General features: G+C 46.5%; 3 protein-coding genes across 10 annotated transcripts in view; 2 read left to right on the forward strand and 1 right to left on the reverse strand.

The window, feature by feature from the left end:
- The first annotated feature begins 3,519 nt into the window (after window positions 1–3,519).
- PGAM1 (phosphoglycerate mutase 1) lies at window positions 3,520–11,376 on the forward strand. Its single transcript, XM_032432516.1, has 4 exons — window positions 3,520–3,821; window positions 8,309–8,583; window positions 9,338–9,518; window positions 10,262–11,376. Exons 1-4 carry the CDS (start codon window positions 3,683–3,685, stop codon window positions 10,429–10,431), a joined length of 765 nt encoding a protein of 254 aa, XP_032288407.1. The 5' UTR covers window positions 3,520–3,682; the 3' UTR covers window positions 10,432–11,376.
- Window positions 11,377–14,939: 3,563 nt separating this feature from the next.
- Window positions 14,940–22,172, reverse strand: EXOSC1 (exosome component 1). 3 transcript variants are annotated; one of them, XM_032432555.1, is made up of 8 exons: window positions 22,067–22,172; window positions 21,846–21,961; window positions 19,413–19,487; window positions 18,303–18,391; window positions 16,687–16,720; window positions 16,119–16,169; window positions 15,704–15,788; window positions 14,940–15,370 (listed from the first exon to the last, which is right to left on the reverse strand). In XM_032432555.1, exons 1-8 carry the CDS (start codon window positions 22,131–22,133, stop codon window positions 15,264–15,266), a joined length of 624 nt encoding a protein of 207 aa, XP_032288446.1. In that variant the 5' UTR covers window positions 22,134–22,172; the 3' UTR covers window positions 14,940–15,263. The 3 variants fall into 3 exon arrangements, with proteins under 3 accessions (XP_032288446.1, XP_032288447.1, XP_032288449.1); XM_032432556.1 differs by having other exon boundaries at window positions 21,471–21,961; window positions 22,067–22,153; XM_032432558.1 differs by lacking the exon at window positions 21,846–21,961 and adding an exon at window positions 21,471–21,799 and having other exon boundaries at window positions 22,067–22,100.
- A 99-nt stretch (window positions 22,173–22,271) lies between these two features.
- The window catches only part of ZDHHC16 (zinc finger DHHC-type palmitoyltransferase 16), a 9,467-nt gene continuing 4,253 nt past the window's right edge, over window positions 22,272–27,485 (forward strand). For 3 of the 6 annotated variants that reach the window (XM_032432398.1, XM_032432404.1, XM_032432403.1), the window contains exons 1-5: window positions 22,272–22,469; window positions 25,981–26,228; window positions 26,396–26,590; window positions 26,734–26,822; window positions 27,204–27,232. In XM_032432398.1, coding sequence (XP_032288289.1) covers window positions 25,986–26,228; window positions 26,396–26,590; window positions 26,734–26,822; window positions 27,204–27,232 — 556 coding nt within the window. In that variant the 5' untranslated portion in view covers window positions 22,272–22,469; window positions 25,981–25,985. The other 3 variants (XM_032432402.1, XM_032432400.1, XM_032432399.1) reach the window with 3 other exon arrangements.

A 27,485-nucleotide genomic window follows, 5' to 3' on the forward strand; every position in this document is an offset into this window, starting at 1 on the left:
CTGAATGTTCGGTGCTTGATAACAGAGTGATGCTTCTGTGGACAAAATAAGTGGGGAGGGAAAGCTGAGAGAGGCCTTTATTGTTTTAATGAACAGTGGAGGGTAATAGGGCTGTGCCTACTGATGATCCTTATCTGAGTTTGTAACAGCTTAACCAATAAGCTGGTTGGTTGAAAGCTGTTCCTGAGATTTTCCCTAGGCCTGGGGAATTAAAGCACTGGGCTGGAAGAGAAGCTATCTGCCCTAAGAGTTTGGGGTTTTGAGGCTGGCTGGAGGCCTCAGGTGGAGGTGAGGGTTTGTTATTAATGACTGCCCCTGGCCCAGGAGATGACATCTGAGAAGAGTCTGGAGCACAGATCCCCACCCCCACACTCCAGGCCGGAACAGGGTCTTAATTGGCCACATTTGCCCCCTGCAGGGCAAAAAAGTGAGGGCAGTGACCTGGTTAGGAGCTGTGAAGTAGGTCCCTCAGGTTGCTCCTAGAGGTGGACCCCAGCTGCAATCAGCCCCTCACTCCTGCTTTGTTCTCGGGATGTACGAATTCTCTCCTGTATCCACACAGTTCTTCAGAAGGGCCCAGGAATCAACCCCGACAAATGTCTCTGTGTTGTCTGTTCAGTAGAGATAACAATTAAGGTTAAAAAAAAAAGTAGTTGAGGACAAACCCTACTGATTTATCCTTACCTTTGACTGACATTTGGGAAACCTCTGTGGTTTGATAGGCTCTAAGCTTCTTCCCAGATTTGTGATTAAAGCTGAGTGAATCCCCAATTCTGCCCAGGAATTCTGGCTTCCAGCTGCAAAGCAAGCCTTCAAGGTCTTCCCACAGTGCTTCCCATCCCCCTCACTCTCCCACTCTCCGGATCTCTCCAGGCTCCTACCTCGCTTCCTGACACAGCAAGCCCCAACTTAGGGGCCCTTCCCCGGGGATCACCTCTGATTTCTCACTGATAAACCTGCTCCCCTGCTCATCTCCTGCTCTTTTTGAACGGTTCACTTCACTTTCCTCTTCTGTTACATGTGAACTGGGGGTAGCAGGAGGTAGGGGGTTGCAGTGGAGGATTTTCAAGGTCTCTCCCAGCCCTGACACTCAGGGGCACTCAGAGAGTCTACGAAGGGCAAAGGCATCACGCTAAGTGCATGTGTGTGTGTGTGTGTGTGGGGGGTGTATAAAATAGTTAAGGTTGGTGCCCGTCCTCAAGGAGTTTCTAGTTGAGTTGATCTGATGCCTACCTAAAAAACTTCTGATGAGTTAAGGAAGATATCCTGTAAATGAGGTGCATAAAGTTATTAGAGTTCCCCAGAATTCCAAGGAAATGAGAGATGCCTTTTGGAGGCAGAGGGGGTCAGTAAAGGAATAAAACAGGATTCCCAGGCTCTTTCCCAAGGCTGGTGGTACAGATGCCTTTGGCCTCCTTCCCCAAAGTATCCTAGTTATCTGCCAGTCCCAATCCCAGTGGGTAAACCATCTCCTACCAGGCATCCTGCTAGAAGGGAAATCTGTCCATGGACCCCCAGGCTCATACCCTTTGAATTGGTGCACTTCATTAAATCTTTTTGCCTTCTTGATCACACTGCTAATAACATTTATTATTAATGTTAGTAATGTAGTTATTGTTATTATTATGACTATTTGCTAGGCACAGTGCTAAGCGCTTCCCATGCATCATCTCACTTATTCCTCACAACAGCATTTTAGGTGGCTATGAATATGATTATTAACCCAGTTTATAGATGGGGAAAATGAGGATGCGAAGTTGAGTGACCCATCTTGGGTCCCATAGGTAATCAGAAACAGAGACATATTTGAACTCAGTTTTCTTCCTATTTATACTTTCTACTTATTGCATAAATGGGAGACCTCATCTAGACTAGAGCACAGAAATCTTGAAGCAGAGAGCAGGGGGAGGAGAAAGGGACATGGCAGGAGCCATGACTGGGAGTATGGATTAGGGCCAAGGCAGGGGGACAAAAAGTCCCGTCTGAGAAGCCAAGGTTAAGGCTGGAAAAGCTCTCCCTGAGAGGGCCTGGGTATCAGGGTTGGGATGACCAAGCACTAGGAGCAAGCAGGAGAACCTGCAAAGACGGATTCTTTCCAGGATCCCCACATGGGCCATGCTGGGAGCTTGAACAGAAGGCCTTCCAAGGCAGTTCTCGCTTTGTAGCTCTGGGATTCTGTGAGCACCAGGTGTAGTTTTAGTGCTGGACCTCACTCTGGTCATCTCTCTCTGGTCACTGAATTCCATCTTCTCCCAGGTGCATTGTGGTTAGAGGGCATCCTAGGCCCTGGGACTGCCTGGGTTTGAGTCTTGGTTTCTCCTCCAGTTCCGAGCTGTGAATTTGGACAGGGATTTGGAAGTCAGCCTCAGCTTGAATCCTGAGTCCTGTAACCTTAGGCAGTTTACTTCATCCCTCATTTTCCTCATCAGTAAATAAGGAAATATAATACCCGCCTCATAGGATCATTATGAGGATATATGAGGATTAAGTGAGTTAATGTTTGTAAAGCACTTATAACACTGTCTGGTACATAGTTTTTTTTTGTTTGTTTTTTGAGAACATCTTAAAAACTTTTCTAGAATCTGTTAAATACAGCACACAGCACAATTTCATTGTTAGCTGTTTACATGTGGGGGTCTTATTTGCACTCCACTTGCTGTGAAGGGCAGAAAACAGATTCAGCCCATCTTTTGGCCCTAGCCCACTGACTCCCGGTTTGGTACTCAATAAAGTGGCTAGTTTGAAATAAACCGGGAGTCAGTGGCAAGGGCAGCAGAGAGCTGTCCAGATAAGCAGATATTAAACTGCTGATTGGGAGTAGGGGAGGAACAGGCAGTGACTCTCCTCTTTCTGGAATGTTTGAAGGGGTCCAGAGTTTGCGTCACTGTTGGAGGACCAGGTGGCACCGACTAGAGGCTGAGAGACACCCGAAGAGGTGGGATAAACAGCCCCGTGTTTCTATAAAGAGCAGGACTTTGGAGCCCGCAGTCAGAGCCAGCTCTCTTACGTGTAAAATAGGAAATGAGTATCCACTAAAAAGAGAGAGCACTGGTAATGGCTATTGACTGAGCACCTTCCAGGTAGATAGGCACCAGCTAAGCATTTATTATGACCATTCACAAATGAGGCTGGGCGAGGTTAAGCGACCTGCCCAAAGTTACAAAGCAATAAAATGGAAGGGTGATGATTCGAGCATAGGTGTGTGAATCAAACTCTGCGTACGGATGGAAAAGTGACCTGGAGCAGCTAAAGGCGGTTCAAATGATAACGGTCACTTTATTAGGACAAATGGCTTATGAATAACAGCAACACTAAGATACCGGGGCGGCTCTCGAACGCCACCGCGGGCACGCCTGCCCCGGCGACGCCCGAAAGTCCCGCCGCCTTTCGGCGCTTACGTGCGCTCCGTGACCGCCGCGGCAGACGAGAGGCCGGCGGCCGAGACCGCATGCGCTTTGGCGCCCTCGAGCGCGCCCCTCCCCCCCGGCGGCCGCAGCGCTGGCACGGGGCGCATGCGCACGCCCGGCGGGAGGAGGGCGGCCTCGAGCGAGTGGAAAGATTTGGGCGACCAAGTGCGCGGGAGCCCGGCGGTAGGGTGCGAGCGCGCAGGCGCGGCTGGGGCCAGGCAGCGACTCCGGAATCTCGGCTAGTCTCAGTCTGTGTTGCACCCGGAGCCGCCGCCATGGCCGCATACAAGCTGGTTCTGATCCGGCACGGCGAGAGCACTTGGAACCTGGAGAACCGCTTCAGCGGCTGGTACGACGCCGACCTGAGCCCGGCCGGGCACGAGGAGGCGAAGCGCGGCGGGCAGGCGCTGAGAGGTGCGGAGCGGGCCGGGCCGGGCTGTGGGTGGGGGTTGCGGAGGCCCGGGCGGGCGCCGCTCGGTGAGGGCCACCTGGCTCGCCCCCTTGCCCTCCCAGAGAGGGCTGACCTTGGGCTTCAGCTCTCCAGCAATTTATTTTGCAAATGACAAAATGGGCCCAGATTGGGGGGGGTCGCCTTGCTCAAGGTCACCCAATGGAGTGAGGGGCCGCCCCAGGAAGAGGACCGGGGGCGGTCGTCCCGTAACCCACTGCGTTCTCCACGGCACCACCTTGCGAAATTCTCCCATTTTCTAGTCTGAGCATTTAGTAACTCGGGGACGGGTTATTCCATTGGATGCCCGGTGTCTTCCAGCAGCCGTAACCAAGCCTTTTCAAGAGGTCGCTGCGGATCCTAGTGAAGCGTCAGACCACACGCTTGTCCCTGGCTGTGGGGGAGTATCGCGGCGCTGGGGGGGCCCAACGGGCCTCAGAAACCCACGTGCTTATGTAGGCCTTTGCCGTTAAGCAGCATCCCACAAATCCTGTGTCCAAAATGCATCTTCAAATGTAATTGAATGAATGAATGAATGGATTTTATTTTATTTTACTTTTATTTTTATTTTTTAAAGATTTTATTTATTTATTTGACAGAGAGACACAGCGAGAGAGGGAACACAAGCAGGGGGAGTGGGAGAGGGAGAAGCAGGCTTCCCGCCGAGCAGGGAGCCCGATGCGGGGCTTGATCCCAGGACCTGGAATCATGACCTGAGCCGAAGGCAGACGCTTAACGACTGAGCCACCCAGGCGCCCCTGAATGAATGGATTTTAATTGATCCTGTGCACGATTCCATAAAGTAGACAGATTTTTTTTAAGATTTTATTTATTTATTTGACAGAGAGAGACACAGGGAGAGAGGGAACACAAGCAGGGGGAGTGGGAGAGAGAGAAGCAGGCTTCCCGCGGAGCAGGGAGCCTGATGTGGGGCTCGATCCCAGGACCCTGGGATCATGACCTGAGCCGAAGGCAGACGCTTAACGACTGAGCCACCCAGGCGCCCCAAGTAGACAGATTTTTATTCCCCTCTTCTGTCCCTCCCTGGCCCTCTCTTATAGTTGGGAAAAGTGAGGATTGCATAGATGACTTGTTCAAGGTCGTATCTTTTTACTCCTAGTCCATCCCGCTTGTTCCAGTTCTGGGTTGAGTAACAGGTAGACGCTGGGCAAAGGTGGAAGTGGCAGTGAAATAAACTCGCCTACCCAGGCTTGCCCCGCCGGGGCGGGGATAGCTTTCTGTGGTTTTGGAATGCTTTTTATGAGGCGGCATTCTCAGCTGTCAGCAACTCGGAGAATCTCTCTGGTCTGAGAAGGTGAACGCGCCCATCTCGTCTGATCTCGGAAGCTAAGCAGGGTCGGGCCTGGTTAGTACTTGGATGGGAGAAGGTGCTTCCATTGATGATTAGGGCAGATCCTGCCCTGCTCCCTTCTAACCTCTGGACCTAGAAGCAACCCTTTAAAAGGGTCATTGATGCCTGATGTGGAAGAGGTATTTGGCCTCAGGTTACTCTAGCTTCTTGCCTTCACTCTAGATCCTTTGAAATGAAGCAAAGGTTTGGAAAGCGTGGGAAATGTAATCCTGCTGGCTGTGTGTGTGAATGCTGGTGTGACTTACATTAGGAGAGGCTGGGAAAGGGAAAGTGCTGGTAAAGGAGGCCATTTTCTCTCCTGTCTGGCAGGAAGAACTGTATGGGTCTGTGGTGGTTTGCTGAGGACTAGCCCAGGACAAAGATAATTGCAGCTGTATTCTAAAGACTGATCAAATGGTCAAACTTGTAATTTCTCTTTAACAGACCCTACTTCAGTTTTTTTAAAGTTTATTTTTAGTAATCTCTACACCAATGTGGGGCTCAAACTCATGACCCCGGGATTAAGAGTCACATGCTCTTGTGACTAAGCCAACCAGGCACCCCCCATTTCAGTTTTTAAGTAAATGTTGGTAGCATTAGTTAGAAAAATCTCATTTAAAATCTTAATATCTGTTATGGGCATCACAAATGATTATATTAAAAAAGACTAAAAGCAGAAATCTGAATGGTGAAGACCATCATGAGTAGTGTAAGAAACCTAAAATAAATTTATTAAATTCTCCAGAGCTTTAAATCATAGTAGGGTTTTTAATCTCTTGAAACGTTTCAGGAGGAAGCTAGTGAGAACTCCGTTTCCCCATGCAGTCTTACCTCGGGGCAGGGGGAAATGAGGTCCACACCACACCATTTACTCCACCTGTGGGAGTGTCCTAGGCTATGCTTTTATTTAATGGGCAAGTTAAAGAAAGAGGCCTTAGAGTTCTGTTAAGTGCCCTGAGGCGAACTGCTTTTCTCCTTAGGGACTTATTTGAATATCCAACGGGATTGCGAGTGGAAAGATTTGGAGTGAAACAGCGGGTAGCTGTGCAACATGGGAGATGAGGCTTGCACTATGGATGGTTGCTTCCCCGTGACTCAGCCTTTTACTGGGGAGCCATTCTTCCCCTTAGATTTAGGGAGGAGATGGTAATGGAGTCTACTAGGACTTGTCCTGAGGCTCAGTGATGAGATTTGTCATCTTTCCCTTGTGGGTAGTGTAGTGATGGGTTTCCTGGTGATTAATCCTCCCTTCCCCCATCAGCATAGTTCTTACTGGCCTCATTCTCAGTCGAATGACTGGCAGGAGAATTCACTTCACATTGCATTAATTACTGTTGGCAACCTCCATATGAGGCAATACCCAGGAAAGTTTGTGCTGAATTTCAAAGAGGGCCTTGTAGCCTCATTGAGGAAAATACTACATAAAGAAAGGGCTATCTCCTTATTAAATCGGGAGGGGGCATAATCTTTCATGAAATACGAATTGTAACCTGTTGGTTGGGGCAACCTAACTCTTGATTACCACCCCTTAATAACTACCGTGTATGTGTATGGAGGAGAGGTTCATTTATAAATGAATCAGTGCACAGCACTTGCTCTTTTTGCTCTTTCTCCAGGGAGTGGCTTCTCCTAAACTTGGTCTAGCCGTCCACCTAAGTAGGTACAGGCTGGCACTTGACTAGAGCAGAAACTGTGGATTAAGAGATTGTGATGTGATTTCCACTCCATAGTGAAAATATAATTTCAGGCAACAAACTGAAGTTTTAATCAGCATCCTCTAAGAGCTCTTGCTGTGTCCTGATTGTTGGGGGTTGGTTTGTTTGTTTGTTTGTTTGTTTATTTATTTATTTTTTAAAAGATTTTATTCATTCACTTGACAGAGAGGGAACACAAGCAGGGGGAGTGGGAGAGGGAGAAGCAGGCTTCCCGCCGAGCAGGGAGCCCAACGCGGGGCTCGATCCCAGGACCCTGGGATCACGACCCGAGCCGAAGGCAGCCGCTTAACGACTGAGCCACCCAGGTGCCCCTGATTGTTGGGGGTTTAAAATCCACTTCCCCTAGACAAGCAGTTAGGACTGAAATATATTAGTAATTATTGGTTAGAAGTGACTATTTTAACTAAAATACAAACATCCAGATCCTTAGGGGTTAGGAAAATATGGCAGGAGCTAGAGATGGTGGTTATGAGTTGGATTTTGGAGTCACACAGCCTGGGTTGTTTTTTTTTTTTTTTAAATGTTTTATTTATTTATTCATGAGAGTCAGAGAGAGAGAGAGAGGGGCAGAGGCAGAGGGAGAAGCAGGCTCCCCGCCTAGCAGGGAGCCCGATGCGGGACTTGATCCCAGGACCCTGGGATCATGACCTGAGCCGAAGGCAGACGCTTAACCATCTGAGCCACCCAGGCGCCCTGGGTTGTTTTTTTTTTAAGATTTTATTTATTTGAGAGAGAGAATGAGAGCGAGAGCACATGAGAGGGGGGAGGGTCAGAGGGAGAAGCAGACCCCCTGCTGAGCAGGGAGCCCCATGTGGGACTCCAGGATCATGACCTGAGCCGAAGGCAGTCGCTCAGCCAACTGAGCCACCCAGGTGCCCACACAACCTGGGTTTTAATCTCTTACGTATAAGCTTCGACCTTGAATGATTTGCTTAACTCCCTGAGCATGGGTTGTAAGGATTGTTATGAAGACAAAACACGTACAAAATAGTCCAGTGCTTGACAGATGGTAAGCCCTCTATAAATATTGGTTATTATTATTTATTAAGAGATAAAATTTTAAGCATCCTTTTCTTGAAGGAATTGAAGCAGAAATAAGTTCTTAAAATGGGCTTAAGCACAGCACTCTGGGGTTTAGGATAAGCCACACAGATGGCATGGATTAGCTACCTGACAGTATGTTTCGGTCTTGGGTTAGATGAGTTCTTGGGGAACCACCGGGAGGTATGTTGTCAGCTATAACACAAATCAACAAATTTTTTCTTCCGTGAAGGCGCAATATTGTCTTTCCTGCTAGAGTATACAAACTAGTTAAATTTCTATGTGAGAAAATTCTGGTTCCAGAGTGGACCTGATTAGCTTATCACTTTGAACTTGTGATTCCCAGATGCTGGCTATGAGTTTGACATCTGCTTCACCTCGGTGCAGAAGAGAGCAATTCGGACTCTCTGGACAGTGCTGGATGCCATTGACCAAATGTGGCTGCCAGTAGTGAGGACTTGGCGCCTCAATGAGCGGCACTATGGGGGTCTGACTGGCCTGAATAAAGCAGAAACTGCTGCCAAGCATGGCGAGGCCCAGGTGAAGATCTGGAGGCGTTCCTATGATGTCCCACCACCTCCCATGGAACCCGACCACCCCTTCTACAGCAAGATCAGTAAGGTATGGACTAATGCGGGTTTGGCTCACTCCACCTAGGACCACGGGTTTAGGTCCTGGGCCTCACTCTTTCTTAGCTTTTTATTAGTGTCTGCCTAGTCCCATTGAGTTTATAATTTATGACAAATTGTTAATTGTTTTAATTCCCCTTCTCCAAGGAATGACCTTCACTTGTTAAAAGAGTTGATAGTTATTTAAATTTTTTTTTTTTTTTTAGATTTATTTGAGAGAGAGAGAGATAGTGAGAGAGAGCACAAGTGGGGAGGAGAGGGAGAAGCAGGCTCCCCACAGAGCAGGGAGCCCGATGCGGGACTTGATCCCAGGACCCTGGGATCATGACCTGAGCCGAAGGCAGATGCTTAACCGACTGAGCCACCCAGGCGCCCTAGAGTTGATAGTTATTTAAGAATATATCCTTTTTTCTGTCTTCGCTGACATACTTTATAAAACCCATCCGTAGTTGTAGGGCCTTCCTAAGCCAAGTGCAAGATTAAGTGAATTGGGAAGAGCTTTGTGCCTACCTTTTTTTTCCCCTTCTTTTCTAAGTTTCTTTTGAATAGTTAATCTTCCCAATTAGTGGGTAATGGTGGTAGGAAGAGCAGCAAGATAATAATTACCCCCCTTTGCCAAGCTCTCCGCTCCATTCTGTGCCCGGGTGAGAGACTTTCATCCATCACTTTGACTTAGGGGATGAGGAGTGGGCAGAATAGATGCAACTACTACTAATTGGTGAGTTTGGGTTTTTTTTGTTGTTTAGGATCGAAGGTATGCAGATCTCACTGAAGATCAGCTACCCTCCTGTGAAAGTCTGAAGGACACAATTGCCAGAGCTCTGCCCTTTTGGAATGAAGAAATAGTTCCCCAGATCAAGGAGGGGAAACGAGTACTGATTGCAGCCCATGGCAACAGCCTTCGGGGCATTGTCAAGCATCTGGAGAGTATGTATATTTTTCAGGGGAACCCTCAAGGAGGGATACAGCAAAATTGCCACTAATCAGGGACTTATTTCATGCAAAGGGGACCTTCAGGAAAAGGCCAGACATACGGAGCGCCTTGGAGATAGTCTAGATTGACTCCTAGTCACCCTCTACCCTTGTTGCCTCCAAGCATCGTAGATAGACTCTTTGGGTGCTTATTATATATGCAGAGCTTCCGGTCCCCCTTCAGGCCTGATGCAGAAGCTACATCTGTTACCCACGTGATTCACATACACATTATAGTTTGAGATGCTCACCTTTAGACTAGGACTGCCACTTGAAACTACTGATAAAATCCTCCTTAATCACAACCTGGTACAACTTCACACGTGAACCTCAATTTGCATCCTAAATTGTTTCACCTGAAGGCCTCGAGGCACAGATGTGCTGATTTTTGGCAGGCTGGATGGACTACATAGGACATTTGAGATGTGTATGGTCCTGCTTTGCTGTGGGTTTCCAAACCCTACTTTGGGGGAGATATCTGTGGTACACACCTTTTCATACTTTTTTCTTGCTTTTCAGTGGCTGAGAAATAAGTACTGGGGGCATTCTTTGGGTGACTGATCTGTAATACAGATCATTACTGTTATTACAAATATCGGAAAGGGTGTCTTGTTTTAATTCCTACTGAAGTCCTTTGTCACCTGCAGGGGTGACGTGGATTTGTGTCTTGGTTGGCTAATCATGGTGTGTATTTTCAGGTCTTTCCGAAGAGGCTATCATGGAGCTGAACCTGCCAACAGGTATTCCCATGGTCTATGAATTGGACAAGAACTTGAAGCCCATCAAGCCCATGCAGTTCCTGGGGGATGAAGAGACCGTGCGTAAAGCCATGGAAGCTGTGGCTGCCCAGGGCAAGGCCAAAAAGTGAAGGCAAGCAGGCAGACTACTTTCCCAAGGATCCCTCCCTGCCCATCCCACTCCTCTGCACTTCTTCCCTGCACATGTCACACTGACCACATCTGTAGGCATCTTAAGTTTTAGCTGCAGATGGGGACCAGTGGCTCCTAATTTCATTTAGCCATTTTGTTTCTTGCACCCATTCCCTTCATATATTCTAGTCAGAATGGCACTTCTGGGGCATGGGTTCTCAGTCTAAGCTGAGAGAAGACTCTTACCCAAGAGTAGGGAATTAGTAACACTGGGGTTTTTGCTACTGCTTTATTACTAAGGACCTGCTTGATTTGGGGATAGGGAGGAACCATGCTGGGTGTGACCAATGAGAAGCAAGAGAGCCTATGTGTGTTCCCAGGAGCAAGTCCTGTACTATTCTGTAGTCAGGTGGGGGGCGGGGGGCTCTAGTCATTCCAGTGGAAGATGAATGTAACCTGCATGGTGATTAAAAACAATCATTTCCCCTCTGACCCCAGAAGAGCTGGCTCCAGAAGATTGGGATCACTCTGAATGCTTTACATGTTACATTTACTTTCTCAAGGAAAAAAAAAAAAGTATATATATATATATATATATATAAAATACAAAACAAAAAAACCCTTCTGGGGTTTCTAGTGGCGGTTGAAATATTCCCACATGTGATCATCCAAAAATAAGCCATTCCTCACACCAATGTGGGATAAATTCCTTGACTTCTGAGGCCTAGGATTTTATCCTGCTGTGTGTTTTAGAACCCCTCCCCTGCCTTAATATTTTATGGCAGTGAGATGCCTCTCGATCATGTCCAAGTGTGTCTTTCACTGTATCTGTTTCTAATCATGGTCCAGTTGCTTGGCCCTGCCACGGGCCCAGTACTCATTTTGAGCGTAACTGTACTAAATCTTTTTTCCAGATCAGTATAATAAAGGAGTGATGTGCAATATCTCTGTATGATGTAGTGATACCTCTTATGTGAGGTCAGCTTGAACATTAAACTTGAAATGTCCCTCATTACCCAAGTCCTTGTATGACAGAATAAGAGCTTTAGAACAACGAGTCACTTTACACAGCCTGGTCCAAATATGGTGTATCTTACTAGGTTTTCCATCTTAGGTTGGGGAGCTGATGTGTGGGGGTGGGCAGGTTGTCTTGGCTGAGCTCTCCATTCCTATTGCCTCTACAGCTCTTGCTCAGTGATGCTGGTTACTGAATACCACTTGAGTGGAAAGTCAAATTCTAAAATCCCATTATGCCTTTTGAGTAAGGTAAAGGCTTGTTTACCTTAAAAAGCTACTCTTTTTCTATTAGAAATCTGTAAACTTGATTCACACTTTTCATCCTCAGAAAGTACACAGAACCTTATAAAATGATGCAGGAGAAAAGGAGTATGATTATATGTGTAATTAGGAAGGGACATGGCTCACATTTACCTTCTCTCTAAGGCCTCTGAAAAGATCGTGGGATCATGAGAAAACCTACAAGGCAAGAGAAAGCTCTTACTGCCTTTCTTTCTTTTTTTTTTTTTTAAAGATTCTACCCATTTATTTGACAGAGAGAGATAGCGAGAGCAGGAACACAAGCAGGGGGAGAGGGAGAAGCAGGCTTCCTGCCGAGCAGGGAGTCCGATGCGGGGCTCGATCCCAGGACCCTGGGATCATGACCTGAGCCGAAGGCAGACGCTTAACGACTCAGCCACTCAGGCGCCCCATGCCTTTCTTCTAGTAGGAGGAAGTAACGCCCTCCGTCTGGGAAGCTCTCATGAAGCTCCTCTGTGCCGACCATTGGGTGAGGCACGTTATATACAGTCTCTAATCTTCACCACCTCTGAAAGGGCTGCTATCCCCAGTTTACAGAAGAAACAGGCTGAAAGAGATGCAGAAACTGGCCAAATATATGCTACCAAGTACTGGAACCCAGAGGAAAAATATTCAACTAAAAGTCCTTATGCTAAATTTAAATACTTCTAATCATCTTGCTTCTCTAGTTTTTCACTTGATCTATACAGAAACCCTAAGACGAGCTTTAGTAATTTTAAGTCCCCAACAGTCTGGTGGAATGTTAAATTTACTTAGCCTATACTGAATTGTAGACCAAAAAAAGTTGATTTTCTTTGACCAAGGCTCTTCACCCAACTCAGATTGGATCAGCTTACTCTTATGTCTTGACATCACCTAAATTTTTGGCCGTCTTCACTAATTGACTAGAACTCTTAGGGGCAGGAAAGTTAACAGAAAGCCTGCATTATTTACCAACACCACTAAGAAGCTAACAACAACTATCCTTCCAAGACCATGCTTAGCTCGGGTAGCTAGCTAAACATAATCACCTGTGGGGGGGGACCCTTTGTAGGCAGTTATGAAGTTCACCTCACCCAGGCTGAGAATCACTATTCCAAGGCACAGAAACAATATTCTCCTTGTCTCTAGATCCAGTTGTAGATGAGCAGATATCATCACTATACATCACTGTTTGGGCAGAGCCATTGAGTCAGCTAATGAGAACACTCAAAAAAACTTTTAGTGTGCTTTGCTATGTTTAGTCACAATACCAGGTACCGAAGATTCAAAGACAGAATCCATTCCTACCCTAAAAGCTCAGGCTAGTAGGGGAGACAGGCACATAAACTTAACTTGTAATATAATATTGGACAGTTAATGAAAAAATCCAACCTGCTCTGCAGCAGATCAGAGAGGGCTATTATCCAGCTGTTTCAAATGTTCTTTATGACACTTGATTAGAACGTTTATTTGTTTATGTATCACCTGTCTTTCCCCATTAGAATGTAAGCTCTACAAGGAAAGGATTCTATCATGTTCACTGCTTTAACTCCTAGTTCCTCGAACAGTGGTCGGGACAGTAGTTGCTCAATATATATTTATTGAATGAATAATGTCCCAACAAGCAATTAATGAACCACTGTCAATTTGGAGAGCCTCTAATTTCATGCCCAAGGTTCTGGTCAATACTTAGAAAAAGGAGGGCACCATGGTACAGAAGAATTTGGGCTTTACAGTAAGACAGACGTAGGTTTGAATAACGCTCTAATGGTCTGCCACTTGATGTCTATGTGACGTAGGGCAAGTTAACTAATTTTTCTAAGCCTTAGTTTACTTCTCTGTAAAATGTAGAAATGATTAGTACATTCCAGGGCTACTGGGAAGGTCAGAGAAAATAAGTGGCTAATGCTGTAGAATCAAATTGGTAGCATCTTCCTGCAAGGCAACATGGGAAAATCTAACCAAAATTTAAAAAGTACACATTCTTTGACCCAGCATTCCACTTCTAGGAATCTGTTTTGCCATAAAACCTAGGCATGCACAAGGATATATAGTATAGGGATTTTCTCAGTAGCATTGCCTGTAAAAGAAAAATCTGTAAAGTTTAAAACCTCTATCAGTAAGGGGACTGCTTAAACTACATCAAAGTGTCTAACATAAGGCTTGGAATTTGACAGATACTTGATAGAAGGCAACCAGGTCTATAATAACAACATACAATACCGGCATGTACTGGAACTTTGACATTTCTTCCTCACAATAACCCTATGAGATCATACTATTCCAGACGAGGAAACAGACTTTAAAAGAAACAAAAATAACTTGCACTATCATCAATGTTCAACATCCTGATTATTTTAGTATACTGTAATTTGTCCAGTGTCACCATTGGGGGAAAATGGGCAAAGTGTACAAGGAATCTATTATTTTTTAAAACTGCATGTGGAGCTACAATGATCTCAATTCTATTTTCTATTAAAAAAAACAAAACAAAACAACCTAACCTATTCAAGGCTAGCAGCTAGAGGATATAAACCCAGGCGGAATGACTCGAGTTCACCTGTAACCACTGTCACTACACATAAAAGATACGGGCTCCTTGAAGAACATCTCAACAACTGACCTCTCCGCTAATTCTTTCCTTCCATTCCCTCGGCAGCTTCTCCATGCTTAACACCTCATCCCTTCCTCATCCCCAAACTTGCATGTTCATTCCTGCTTCTGCAGTTTGCTCAGGCTTCTCTGTCTGCCTTGAATATCTTCATTCCACTTAGCTAAGTTCAATTCCTTTTACTTCACATCACAGATCCTTCCCTGGTCACCTTACATGACAGTGCTCTGTCCCTCTTTTCAGATTTAGCAAACATTTCCTGGGGTACCCACTAAATCAGTAATACTATGTTCACCTAATTAGTTTCAGAACTACTCACATGTACCCTGAATCCGCTTGTGTTCTGTAATTTTCACTAAACTGTAATCTCTCTAAATGAGATGTATATAAAGTGCTTGATCCAGTGCCTGGCACAAAGTAAGTACTCAATAAGTGGAAGTGCTTAAAATAGAACATAAAAAATACAAAAAAGGTTGGAGATTAGGCTTTTCCAGAGGAAGTAAGCACTTGACACACGTCAGTTAATGAGTGTCAGCAACCAGGCAAACCCCTGCTCTAAATGTCATGATGCTTTTTGGATTCCCTTCCCTACTCAGTAAGACAACAGAAACCATAAAATCCTTTTAGTAAAAATGTTTTCTTTGTCACAGCCAAAAATATGTATTTGCAAGACCGTTAGAAGGAACAGGCTACTTCCAACATTATACAGTTTGTTTGCTGGCTCCTCCAAAAGAGAAATTGATCACTTAAGAGAATGAAATCCACTGAAAGGTTCATAAGAAAAATATTCCACCTACAGCAGAAGTTGCTAGCAGGTTTTTCTAAAGGTGGTTGTTGGCCAACCCCAGGTGTCTGAATAAAGACAATGGCATCTTGATGTTGGGTTCATACATGTACTCTCAGAAATGGCTTACCCCTCTCCATGGGGTAAAATGTGGCTTCTTAGGTCTGCAAGAATTCAGGTTGTACTCGGGCCACTTTCCGGAATTCTTTAGTGTGGGTCTTAGGGCACTGCATCTCACACCAGCTAATGGGAACCATCTGGACACCTGGAAGGGAAGAGCTGATGTTGGAACTGGGACCCCAAAAGTTTACCTAAGACTCTTCCCTTTCAAGGCTGGTTTTGAACTGAAGTATCACCAGACAATCTAGTGAACCTCACCTCATACAGAAAAAGCCTTGTTTATTCCAGTGACTTATACAGTGAGTCTCCCATTACAATTATATAAGGAGAATCATTCTAATCTCAGTAGTAAGTACTGACACTCATATTGCTGCCTGGAAAATTAAAAAAACAAGGGTAAGGAGGAAAAAACAGTGGATTAATCCCAAACCACAGCTCCCAGGGAAAAATAAGCACATGGACGCATGGACCTACTCACCCGATTCACTGTGGGCGACCACCACCCCGAGTTCGTTCTCAGCAGTGGTCAGGAGGTAGTTGGACTGTGCATCACCCAGGGAGATCTAGTCACAGAACACTGGTAAAGGAAAATGATGGGTGATAAATCTTCCCTCCCATAGCCACTTGAGTTGTTTTCTACTTACATTTCTTTTTTTTTTTAAGATTTTATTTATTTGACAGAGAGAGTGAGAGAGCACAAGCAGAGGGAGCAGTAGAAGGAGAGGGAGAAGCAGGCTCCCTGCCAAGCAGGAAGGCCGATGTGGGGCTTGATCCCAGGACCCTGGGATCATGACCTGAGCTGAAGGCAGATGCTTAACCATCTGGGCCACCCAGGCGCCCCTCTATTTCTTATTTTGACAAAGGACCACAAGACTGCTGGGAATAAAGGATACCACTTTGGCCAAGACAATGTCACCTGGGCGGAAACTCTTATAAATCTCAACCTGTAAAAAAAAGAACAGGATTGTTAAGTGAAAGCTCTAAATCAGATCTACATGAAACTATTACCCCTCTGGTAGAACCAATCTACTTTTTAACCCACAGGGTGGAAGTCATCATTAGTCAAGCCAACCAAAAACTTTTATTGCTTTTACAGCATGATCATATAAGTGAAAGATTTTTAATTCAGTAACCTGATCAGGAATCCGACTTGGACAAAAGTTACTACAGTTGGCTCTGAAAGGATCCAGAGTAAATCTGAGGGATCAGCAAAAAATAAACATCTGGTTTCAAAGGCAAGGAGTAAACTAATCCCCTTCTGGTCAACAGAGCAAACAAAAATCCTAGGGAGAAGAAAAGGACAGTGAGGAGAATTCCACACTTTCCAGTAGGAAACACCTTAAAATTCCTTGGATCTTTGGATCTACATTCCCACAGATGTTTGAAATTCACTGGAATAATTTAAAAGGATTGAGATTCCTAAAGTCATAAGGAAAAAAAGAAAAAGGACCAACCAACAACCTTGTCTTTTTCAGTAGCTCGGACATCTTCCTTGCTATAAAAAAGAATTAACGGAAAGATTAATTATCGGTGGGAAAGAATTATTCTGCAGAATCATAGTAGACAAAGATCTACAAGAGTAGAGAGAACAAGTCATAATTGGGACCCAAATGCCACGCACAGAAGTGGGGTAGAGAAGCATTCCAAGTCCTCATCCGGAGGACAAAACCACATTCCCATTCTTGGGTCACACAGAGCAGCAGTATCAATACCTCTGACTAGTGAAAAGCAGATCAGATTTGGCAGGAAAAAATAAGGAACTTCGCTGCCTTAGGAGAGCTTGAACAGAAGCACTATAGAACCACATGGAACCCTGAGGGTGGAAAGTGCCTCAGAAGTTAAATTATCTTGCTCACAAGAATTGTTTGTCCCTTCTCAAAGAACCTACAGGAAAAAAAAAAATCTACCATTTCACCCACTAACCATTTTTAAAAATATTTTATTTTTTTAAGATTTACTTATTTAGGGCACCTGGGTGGCTCAGTCGTTAAGCGTCTGCCTTCGGCTCAGGTCATGATCCCAGGGTCCTGGGATTGAGTCCTGCATCGGGCTCCCTGCTCCTCAGGAAGCCTGCTTCTCCCTCTCCCACTCCCCCTGCTTGTGTTCCTGCTCTTGCTGTCAAATAAATAAATAAAATCTTAAAAAAAAAAAAGATTTATTTATTTACCTATCTTACAGAGACAGAGGGAAAGAAGAGACCACACACACGCATGTGAATGGGGGGAGTACGCACTCTATTTTACAGAGGGAGAGAATCTCAAGCAGACTCTCCGCTGAGCACAGAGCCCAACACAGGCTCAATCTCATGCTCCATGAGATCATGGCCTGAGTTGAAATGGCAAATCGGTTGCTCAACCAACTGAGCCTCCCAGGTGCCCCTAAGATTTTATTTTTAAGTAATCTCTATACCCAACGTGGGGCTTGAACTCACAACCCCAAGATCAAGACTGGTGCATGCTTTGCTGACTGAGCCGGGCAGGTGCCCCTCACCCACTAACCTTTTTAATGTCTTAAAATCCTTGGGTTTAAACTATATTAAAGAAAGGAAGATGCTTCCTAAAATGTCTTCTACTTTGTTTCATATGAATCATCCTGCATCACTAGCTGGATCATCCAGCATCATTAGTCTCCAGCTTAGCTCAATTCTTTTCATTTTATTTTATTTTAAAAGATTTTATTTATTTGAGAGAGAGAATGAGATAGAGAGAGCATGAGAGGGGGGAGGGTCAGAAGGAGAAGCAGACTCCCTGCTGAGCAGGGAGCCCGATGCGGGACTCGATCCCGGGACTCCAGGATCATGACCTGAGCCGAAGGCAGTCGCTTAACCAACTGAGCCACCCAGGCGCCCCTTTTTCATTTTATTTTAAAGCCCAATCTTGTCAATATTTTCCTTTTGTCCTAGCTCATACATTTTAACATTTCCTTTGGACACTACCTGGACAGAATCAAAACACAAAGAGGAGAGCCAGAGAGGCAGGTATAGGAACTGTAATTGTTGCTAAAAATTCCAGTCCCCTGTTCTATCCTAATCTCATTCCAGGTGCTGAGGCAAAGGCAAAGACACGAACACTTCTTACCGGATAGTTCCTCGGAAAGAGTTCTTAAGTGGTGTGGACCCTACATATAGGATGTGCACTTTGGCAAAGCGCGAATTGATGCTAGAGACCTGGGGAGCAGAGAAGATCAGCATTAGAGTAGTAGCGGTTGTCAGCTCAAGGAGGAAGCAAGAAAGTAGGGATTACCAGGATTTTAGTCCAAGCAACCCTACTAATTATAGAATTTAGACAATTTAACTCCTATTTAACTCTGCATAAATGATATATATAAAGTGGAATGAGAGCCACTCTGGCCACCTAATAAAGTTACTGTGGGCATCCAATGAAATAACATGGAATAGATCTTGAAAAATACAGAAGCCTAACATAAATAGACACAGGGCATCACAGCAAATCTGGACCTTTAACAGATCTTGCTAAGAGGCCTGTAGAGTGGACAGAATTTAAATGTACATCTCAGCTACTGCATAATATCTGGATCACTGCCTCTTCAGTTATTTTGAGAATAACACATAGATTTTTTGCTGGAACAACTTATAAAGAGAGCAACTAAGAGCTACAAGTTAATTTAACCTGGCAGAGGTGGGGATGGGCAGGGAGTAAGGATGTATTACATTTATTGATCAGTACAGCCTTAATTTGTACTTCCCCTGAAACACCCTAAAAGATGAAATTTAACAGGAATGCTAAAATATAAGGTCTTTTGCTTCTCTGCAGAATAAGATCTCAGCTTCCAGGTGTTAAAAAATAGACCTCCTTATTACCCTTTGACACCCCTGTTTCCCCAACTGCATACTCAGAGACTCAGCTCAGTGAAATAACTATGCGTGCCTGAACCTGGCTGCCCTGATCACTATCCCAGAACTTTCTAGGCCAGCACAGTCCAGTAACACTGTGATGACAGAAATGTTCTGTGCTGGCCAACAGGGCAGCTCCTAACTGTATGTGAGCGCTTGAAATGTAGCTAGTGGGACTGAGGAAATGAACTCTGAATTTTGTTTAATTTTAATTCATTTCAATTAAATGGCCACATATGGCAAGTCGCTGCCATATTAGACAGTGCAGTTCCACAATGATCATGATTTCACCACTGAACAAGTGTCCTAAGCAGGGAGGTTAAGACCAACTTACCTTACAGGTTACAATAGCCCCCACATCTGGTAGTAATTGGGACTCTGTTTCTCTCATGACAGAAATGACAGGAAGCTATAGAGAAAACAGTAAAATGTGAGATCCTGACTAAGCCTTGCATAAAGGTAATCTGTGGCTTAAGAGTAATGTAGGAATGCTTTGGTCCACAGCTGAGATCACAAGGATGGGTGGAATATAGACTCATATGTGCCCAGAGCAGACAGCCTTAGAAATTTTAGGCAATAGGAAGGTCAAGGGGCCATTCTTCAAGGGAAGAATGCTACTAGAAAACATAATCTAATCATTTCAGATCAGTTCTAACAAGATTTTTGGTGATTTTCTTGGCTTTCTTGGTATATAACCATTGTCTATCATAGATAACTTGACTCCTCCAAAGTTATACTACTTCCCTCTGTTTCTCACTTTATTATACTGGCTAGAATTTCCAAATAAATGTTATATAATAATGGCCATACTTGATTTCTTCTATTTTAAGGGAATACTTGTAGTTTTCTCTTTGAGCATGGTATTGGCTGTTGGTGTAAGACAGATATATTTTTTTAAAGATTTATTTTAGAGATAGAGCGCGTGCATGCACAAATGGGGAGAGGGGCAGAGGGAGAGAGAATCCCAAGCAGACTCCCCACTGAGCGGGGGTGGGGGAGCACTGACACGGGGCTCGATCCCAGGACCCTGAGATCATGACTCGAGCTGAAATCCAGAGTCGGATGCTCAACTGACTAAGCCACCCAGGCACCCCAAGACAGATATTTTGAGCCTCATCTTTTATTTACCTCTCCCTCACTTACTATGCTTCAGTTCCCCGGCCTTCTTTCAGTTTCACTAATTCATTAAACATCTTCCCATCTCAGAATTTGTGTTCAACCTGTTCTTTCTGTCAGGACTGTACTCTCCCCACCTACCCAATTTTTATTTATCCTTTAGATTAAGGTTAAATGTCACTTCTCCTGACTACGGTGGGTTTGTCTTTTACATGTTCTCATGGTAACCTGTAATATTCTTTCAAAATAGTCATCACATTTGTAGCCATACACTAATTTGAGCATTTACTTGTTTACAATTTATGTCTGTGTCCCTTGATAACAGAAACCATGTGAATTTGGCTCATTACCATATCTCTAGAGGTCAGTATTGCGCCTGGCACATGAAAATGCTCAATAAGTATTTCTATGAGGGGCGCCTGGGTGGCTCAGTTGGTTAAGTGTCTGCCTTCGGCTCAGGTCGTGGTCCCAGGGTCCTGGGATCGAGCCCCGCATTGGGCTCCCTGCTCAGCGGGAAGCCTTCTTCTCCCTCTCGCACTCCCCCTGCTTGTGTTCCCTCTCTCGCTGTGTCTCTCTCTGTCAAATAAATAAATAAAATCTTTAAAAAAAAATAAAAAAAAATATTTCTGTGAAATGAATAAACTTTGATATGTTAAAGACATTCCCAAAATTATTGAATAAAAAGTCTCTCATTTTACGTATGAGGAAAAACCTAAAACAAGAGAGAGCAAGTTTCTAACCTAAAGCAGAAACAAGGCCTAGTTAGCCAGTACCTAAATGTCCTAATTCTGAATCCTCTTTCTACTATGCTCCCTGTCTTTAAGCTGCTCCTTCCAATACTGTTTATCTGATCCTGGGCTAATCCTGGATCAGCCTCTGGAACTACAGAGAACAGTGTTAGGCATTCAACAAACATCTACTGAGCATAGGCCCTTGTGCTTGGCACTAAAGGTATGGTGGGAAGGTTTGCTTCACATGGAACTTAGAGTCTAGTAAGGAAGAGTCTAGGGGGAACATGTAACTGAATGTTTAATTATATGCAAAGATGAGCGCACGGAAGCAAAGAAATTTAGTTCTTTGTGAGAGTTTAACAAAACAAACAAAAAATAAAAGCTCACAAAACTCCTTTCCTTGACTAGTGGGTCTAGCATGGCTTCTCTCATAAAGTGATACTAGAGAGGCTATCTGAAAGATAGGAATTAAACAGGCTAAGGAGATAAGTGTGTTACAAATAGATGCCGTGTGTACAAAGGCTCTGTGGCAGGAGAGAGCTTACCCCACTAGCGACAGTGAAAGAAGCCTGTGTGACTAGACTGCAGAGTGAGGTGGGAATGGCGGAGCAAGATGAAACCGGAGAGGTGGGCGACATTCGGGCAAGATTCAGCTCACTGCAGGGCTCAGTCCGCCTCCGCTCGTCCCCTAACTTCCTTCCCCGAGTTTCAGCAATATAATCAAGCGAGAGCAACACATCTGGTCTGTGGTGGCTAAGTGCCCAGCAGGGGAGACCTCAGCTGGAAGAAACTCGGAGACCAGCTGTTCTACTGCTGAGGCACTAAAGACGCGTCCGTAGTGCCCCTGCCTAATGACCGCGAAATCAAAAGCAGCCTAAAAGAAAGGAAAAGAAGGAGGAAATGGGAAGCTGCCCCTTTACCGCGCCGTTCTCGCTGCTCTTCGTCAGGCAGCCAGCAAGCGACGAAAAGATGTAGCCGTGTCGGGTGTAAGTGCCGCTGCCCGGGCTGCCCTCCTCCAAGTTACACAGACGTTCGCCTGAAGCAAAACGCTGCATCAGTCACGGGTCCCCATAAGGTGTTGGCCATCCAACCTTCCTGCCTCTGTCCCACCCAGAATTCGCTATGGGCCCCGCACACTTACCCGGAATGCAGTACCTCACGGGGGGCGCCATGACTGCCACTGGAGGGAAACGAAGTCGACTTCTCATTGGCCGAAGTTCAGGAGCAGTTCCACAGTAAGAAACGCGCCAATTGGTATGATTTATCACGTGATCTTCGGGAGCTCCTCCTCCGGGAAACTTTATTTCCCAGGTTGCCCCGGGACCAGTCCGGGGGCGGGGCTCCGGACCGCCTGCGCGTGCGCCTGTGGTCCAGGATGGGCTGGCGGCGGGTCCCAGTCTGCGGGCTGGTGCTGCGGGTGGCGGGCGATGGTTGGTTGGACTGAAACGAGCCCGAACGGGTTGCGGAGCTGGAGGGGGTGGCAGTGAGCGGCGGCGGAGGCTGTGGGGTTCCATTTGGCTGACTGGGGAGTCGGCAGGCGGCAGGTAAGAGCGGAGCCGCGGCCTTTGCTCCCCAGTGCTGCCCTTTTTTCTAGGGTCGGGCCCTGTTCGGGGCCTTTTCGTGAGCCCGGGTTCCTGTTCTCTTTTTGCCCCGCCCTGCACGGCAGTGCCCTGCACAAGTCTGGCGGAGTGCACCCTTCGGGCAGCGTAACGCGCGGAGCTGGAAGGAGGTCAGCCGACCCAACTTGCCCATTTTACAGATTTGGAAACTCAGATCCAGAGACAGGATTTGACTTGTCCAGTGGCTCAAAGATAGTTAAAGGTAGAGCCCAAACCGGAACCCAAGTTTTTTTGTTTTTTTGTTTTTTTGTTTTTTACTTCCAGTCCATCGCACTTTGACCACGCCACCCCACTCAGAAATAAAGCCTGTTCCCGGTTTTTATGACTGCAGCTTCAGATCTTGCAGTCGAATCCTCTCAAGCGGATCTCAGGTCGTGTGGGCCCATCCTTAACTTTTTCTCTTTCAAACACGTTAGTCCGGAAGGGAAGTCTGCACATGAGTAGAATGCTGCTCTTACTGATGACTGACAACTACTGCTTAACACAGCAAACATCCTGAGAGCAGCATCTTTGTCCAGATGAGATTTGCTATGACTTTTCATCTCAGTTTCCCTTGCCTTCTGGTGGCTTTGGAATATGTCCCTCCCTGTGCAAACCCTCCAGCCCCCACTAATCCAGTTTCCCCTTGGAAAACAGATGGTGACTTAGAGCCTTGGAAAGAGGGGAGTGCTGTGGCCATCAATCCCCTCTAATCTGGTGGCAGACGGCACTATGGCCTGTGGTTGCTACTGAGGGATCAGAGTACTAAAGGCTTGTGCTTGGGGTGATAGTGAAGCTCTGCTTTGCTCTGTTTCCTCCCATGTTCACTCTGATTATCCACCCCCCACCACAACACACACACAATTTTTTTCAATTCTGGTTTAGCTCAGTTTCCTGAGAAATGAGGAACTCCGTATGTTCAAGTGTGGTCCCATGGACCACAGTATCTCTTCCCTGGCATCCCCATACCCCCTAAACTCCACTAGCTAAAATGAGTTGGGAGGGAGTTGGCTTCAAACTCTTCACTCAAATCTGATCTGTAGCTCTGCATCTACAAGCTTTCAGTTTACATGTTTGGGTTGATTTCTGGTTGGACATGTTTTCTAAAATCTTTTCTAGCTCTTAAGTGCTATGATTCTAACAATGGTTTCTGTTTCTTTTTACTGACCGTGAAGAATGATAGCATCAGATACTTTTTTAGTGTTATCACATTGGCAGGAGTGCACTTGCTATTATTTGTAGCACAGATAGACGTCTGACCAGCCTCACCACTTCTGCATCCTCCATTCTTTCAACAAGCAATTATTGAGCCCTTCTATGAGCCAGGTTATCGTGCTAGGCATTTTGTAAACTTTTCATTTATACCTTAACCAAGTGTATATATAGAACAATAAAGGGTTAGAGCTGGAAAGGACCTTAGCATTTAACCCTACCCTGTCACTGAATGAGGACACAAGGAGATTGAGTTCCAGCAGGGTTGGGTGATTTGCCCAAGGTCACAGAACTACTAAAGGGCAGTATGGAGCCCTAAGTAGTCAGGTTATGGGGTGGATGAGAGTAAGTCTAGTCCTTGAGGCAGGCATTTCCTATAGAGCTCAGGAATACCAGAGGTGGTTGAGGACAGTCTGAAAGGTGGAGAATCTGAAAAGGAATGTTTCTGGGTTTTTTGTAGAACAGGAGAGATGGCATATAATTCGTGTTCATTAACAGGTGAGGAATGCATCTTATTTGCAAGCTGTTGCTGTAAAGAGTATTTTAGCAAATAGGAAATTCTCCATTAGCCACAGTAAGGGAATGAACAGTGATGTGGACAATCTGAGTCACTTGGATTTGTTGTGGGGTAAAATGTTCGTCTCTTACATTTGACTACAGCCATACACTATTTTGAAAACTCATGCTTCAAGCCAAGTCATGGTTCTAAGCAACAGGACTCCCAACTCAAGAGGAAGTAGGAAGGCTGACTTTTTCCTTTCTCTCATTTCTACACTGCTTCTTAAATCTCTTAGCTCCTAGGAGTGATGGGAATGGCCAGTTTCTTTATTCTGATGCACAGTAGGTCCTTATTGAATTGTCTTTCTTCTCTTTGCTGGTCTTGTCTCCCGGATTCCTTTTTGCCTTAGGTCATTACAGGGCTTGTGGAAGGAGGTATTGAAGTGTTTTTTTTGTTTGTTTATTTGTTTTTTTGTTGTTGTTGTTTTGAAAGGCCTTTAGTGATAAGCCAGTGTGCAAGGAGAGTACCTTGCTCCAGTTACTGAACTGAAACCATCACTCCGCTGGAGCAGCCTCCTCCAATTTCTGTTGGGTTTTGAGCTGCCTGTTAAATAAGTCAGTGGAGTTGCTGAGGACAGAGTAGCCCTAGGGGAAAGTCAGATAATTTCTTTTCTGGTAAGGGCTTTAAGCTGCAGAATTGAGGAGACTAACGTTGAAGGAGCCATGACTTCTGTGCTGGACGTTGCCTGGGCAGCTGACTTGCCATGGCTATTGAGTGAGGTAGAAATCACATAGAGGAGATGAAGGTACTTGCAGAGGTGGGAAGGCTGGTTAGGAAGCCTGGGGCCAAGGGCAGCAGCTGCAGAGAAGACTCATGAGTGTCCAGCTAGAACTGGGCAGGGGAGACTCATCACAGAGGATAGGCTCTGTGGTCTTCATGAACCACAGCATGAAGGCCCCTCTCCTACTGCCAGGGTCTCCTGCCTGTGGTGTTATTCTGCTGTGAACAACTGAAATTGTCTTGGCTTTTGTATCCTTGGGGTGGGGCTGGGACTGGAATTGGAGACAAAGCATCTTATGTCATGCAGGATAGCTGAGGTGTCCTGACTGGAGGCAGGGACTCTCATGCTACCAGGTTGGGTGTGGTGGCCTGTAACATCAGCCCAGAGGAAGTAGGAAAGATGAATATCTTTTGCAGAGATTCAGCACCAGGGCAGATCTAGATGTAGGATCCACATGCTATGCACTTAGTCCCCCACTGGCCCTTCCTTGGTGAAGAACAATTGTCAGGAGGTAGGTTGATGGGCTGGAGCAGGCAGGGTACCCCTGGAGTCCTCTGCTATGATGGCCATGTCCACAGAGGCATGGTGGCAGCTTTGTGCACGTCAGCTGTGCTCCACCCAGGCAACTCCAGAGACCCTGCCTTGGCTTGGAGCAGCCTGCCTCTCCCTCAGCACTTTACTATGGCCCTTCGCTCTAGGTGTGCCTCATCTTGGATTTGCGGTGCACCCAAGTGGTGTGATGTAAGTAGGATTTCTGCAGGCTCAGAGCCTCCGGCCCCTACCCCGTGTGATCTGGTTGGGACGCCGGCACCAGCCATTCTGCAGAGAAGTGAAGTGACCTCCCTACTTCCCACAGCTGGTGACTGGCCCAGGTGGGCCTCATCCTAGGTCTTCGCCTCCTCCTCTCTGGTGGGCTAGGGAGGGCCGGGACCGGGCTGGCTCCTCCCAATGGTGTGCTCTCCTAGGAGCCATGCGGGGCCCGCGGAGCCTGCTGCTGGGGCCCGCCCGCCTCTGCCTGCGCCTGCTTCTGCTCCTGGGCTCCAGGCGCCGCCGCCTGCCTCTGCTCCGGGGCCTGGTACAGCGCTGGCGCTACGGCAAGGTCTGCCTGCGCTCCCTGCTCTACAACTCCTTTGGGGGCAGTGACACCGCTGTCGATGCTGCCTTTGAGCCTATCTACTGGCTGGTGGACAACGTGATCCGCTGGTGTGGGGTGGTGAGTGATGCCCAGGGATGTTTTGGGCTAGCAGAAGGACATGTGTCTGGTGGACCCACATTGGGTTTGGGACCCACACCAGCCCCCTACCCCAGGGAAATTCCTGAGTCTGCTCTTGGTGTTGGCAAACTCTCACTGTGTCTCCCCGACCTCACTGGTGTTGGCAGGTGTTTGTGGTGCTGGTGATTGTGCTGACCAGCTCCATCGTGGCCATCGCTTACCTGTGTGTCCTGCCTCTCATCCTCCGAACGTACTCAGTGCCACGGCTCTGCTGGCACTTCTTCTACAGCCACTGGAATCTGATCCTTATCGTCTTCCATTACTACCAGGCCATCACCACTCCACCTGGATACCCACCCCAGGTGGGTCCCCACGGGGGCACGTGGGAGGCGTAGAGCTGCCGGCTGTGGGAGCAGCCCCAGGGGTGGGGAGAGTGCCTTGGTATCTTCTGAGGTACAAAACTGTGCTGTCACAGTTGTCCTGATGCTTTTCTCCCTTTGCACAGGGCAGGAATGATATCGCAACAGTCTCCATCTGTAAGAAGTGCATTTACCCCAAGCCAGCCCGAACACACCACTGCAGCATCTGCAATAGGTGGGTCTTGGCTTTGCTTGCTGTGAACCCCCGCTGTGGCCCTTTTGCTGAAACCCTAGGGCAAAATTTAGACCTAAAGTTTGAGAAGACGTTTATGAAACGCCCGTCATATACCAGGCAGTGTGCCCTCACATCGTGACACCTGGTCCTCAGGATGGTCCTGGGTTAGGCATTGTCACCACTTGTGGACACCGAGCTTCATAGATGAGTTAACCTTGTCCAAGATCATGTAGCCAATGAAGCAGGGTTTGAAGCAAGGCCTGTCTTCAAAGTCTGTGCCCTTTCCACCTCAGCAGGATGCTGGGCCTTGTAGGAAAGGATGGGCACTGACCTCTCAAGAACCTTGGCCACCGTAACAGAGCCTGTGTCCCTCCCTCACAGGTGTGTGCTGAAGATGGATCATCACTGCCGTATCCTTTTATGATCTCTTCTGCCTGAGGCCTTTCTTTAGCTCCAGAGCCCTGCACTGGGTTGTGATGCTGCAACCAAGGCATCATCCCTCCTAGGATACTGGGCTCATGGAAAGTTAGTAGAAGAGGAGTGGTGGGGACTGGCCATCTCCGGGGGGGGGGGGGGGGGGGGGGGGGGGGTAGGAAAGTTCTGGGGGGGGGGGGGGTGGGGGGGGGGGGGCGTTTGGAACGATATTAAATTTAACAGAACAAA

Source organism: Phoca vitulina, unplaced genomic scaffold (assembly GCF_004348235.1).
Source record: "Phoca vitulina isolate PV1807 unplaced genomic scaffold, GSC_HSeal_1.0 scaffold48, whole genome shotgun sequence".
In the NCBI taxonomy this organism is placed as follows: Eukaryota; Metazoa; Chordata; class Mammalia; order Carnivora; family Phocidae; genus Phoca; species Phoca vitulina.

Excerpts from the sequence above, each read along its gene's own strand:
- PGAM1 (XM_032432516.1), top strand. The coding sequence starts at position 3,683 with ATGGCCGCATACAAGCTGGTTCTGATCCGGCACGGCGAGAGCACTTGG. Across the intron at positions 8,584-9,337 it reads TCTACAGCAAGATCAGTAAG|GATCGAAGGTATGCAGATCT; the intron begins GTATGGACTAAT and ends TTTGTTGTTTAG. Across the intron at positions 9,519-10,261 it reads CATTGTCAAGCATCTGGAGA|GTCTTTCCGAAGAGGCTATC; the intron begins GTATGTATATTT and ends GTGTATTTTCAG.
- EXOSC1 (XM_032432555.1), bottom strand. The coding sequence starts at position 22,133 with ATGAGAAGTCGACTTCGTTTCCCTCCAGTGGCAGTCATGGCGCCCCCC. Across the intron at positions 19,488-21,845 it reads AGAGCAGCGAGAACGGCGCG|CTTCCTGTCATTTCTGTCAT; the intron begins GTAAAGGGGCAG and ends TTTTCTCTATAG. Across the intron at positions 16,170-16,686 it reads GAGCTACTGAAAAAGACAAG|GTTGAGATTTATAAGAGTTT; the intron begins GTTGTTGGTTGG and ends TTTTTTTTACAG.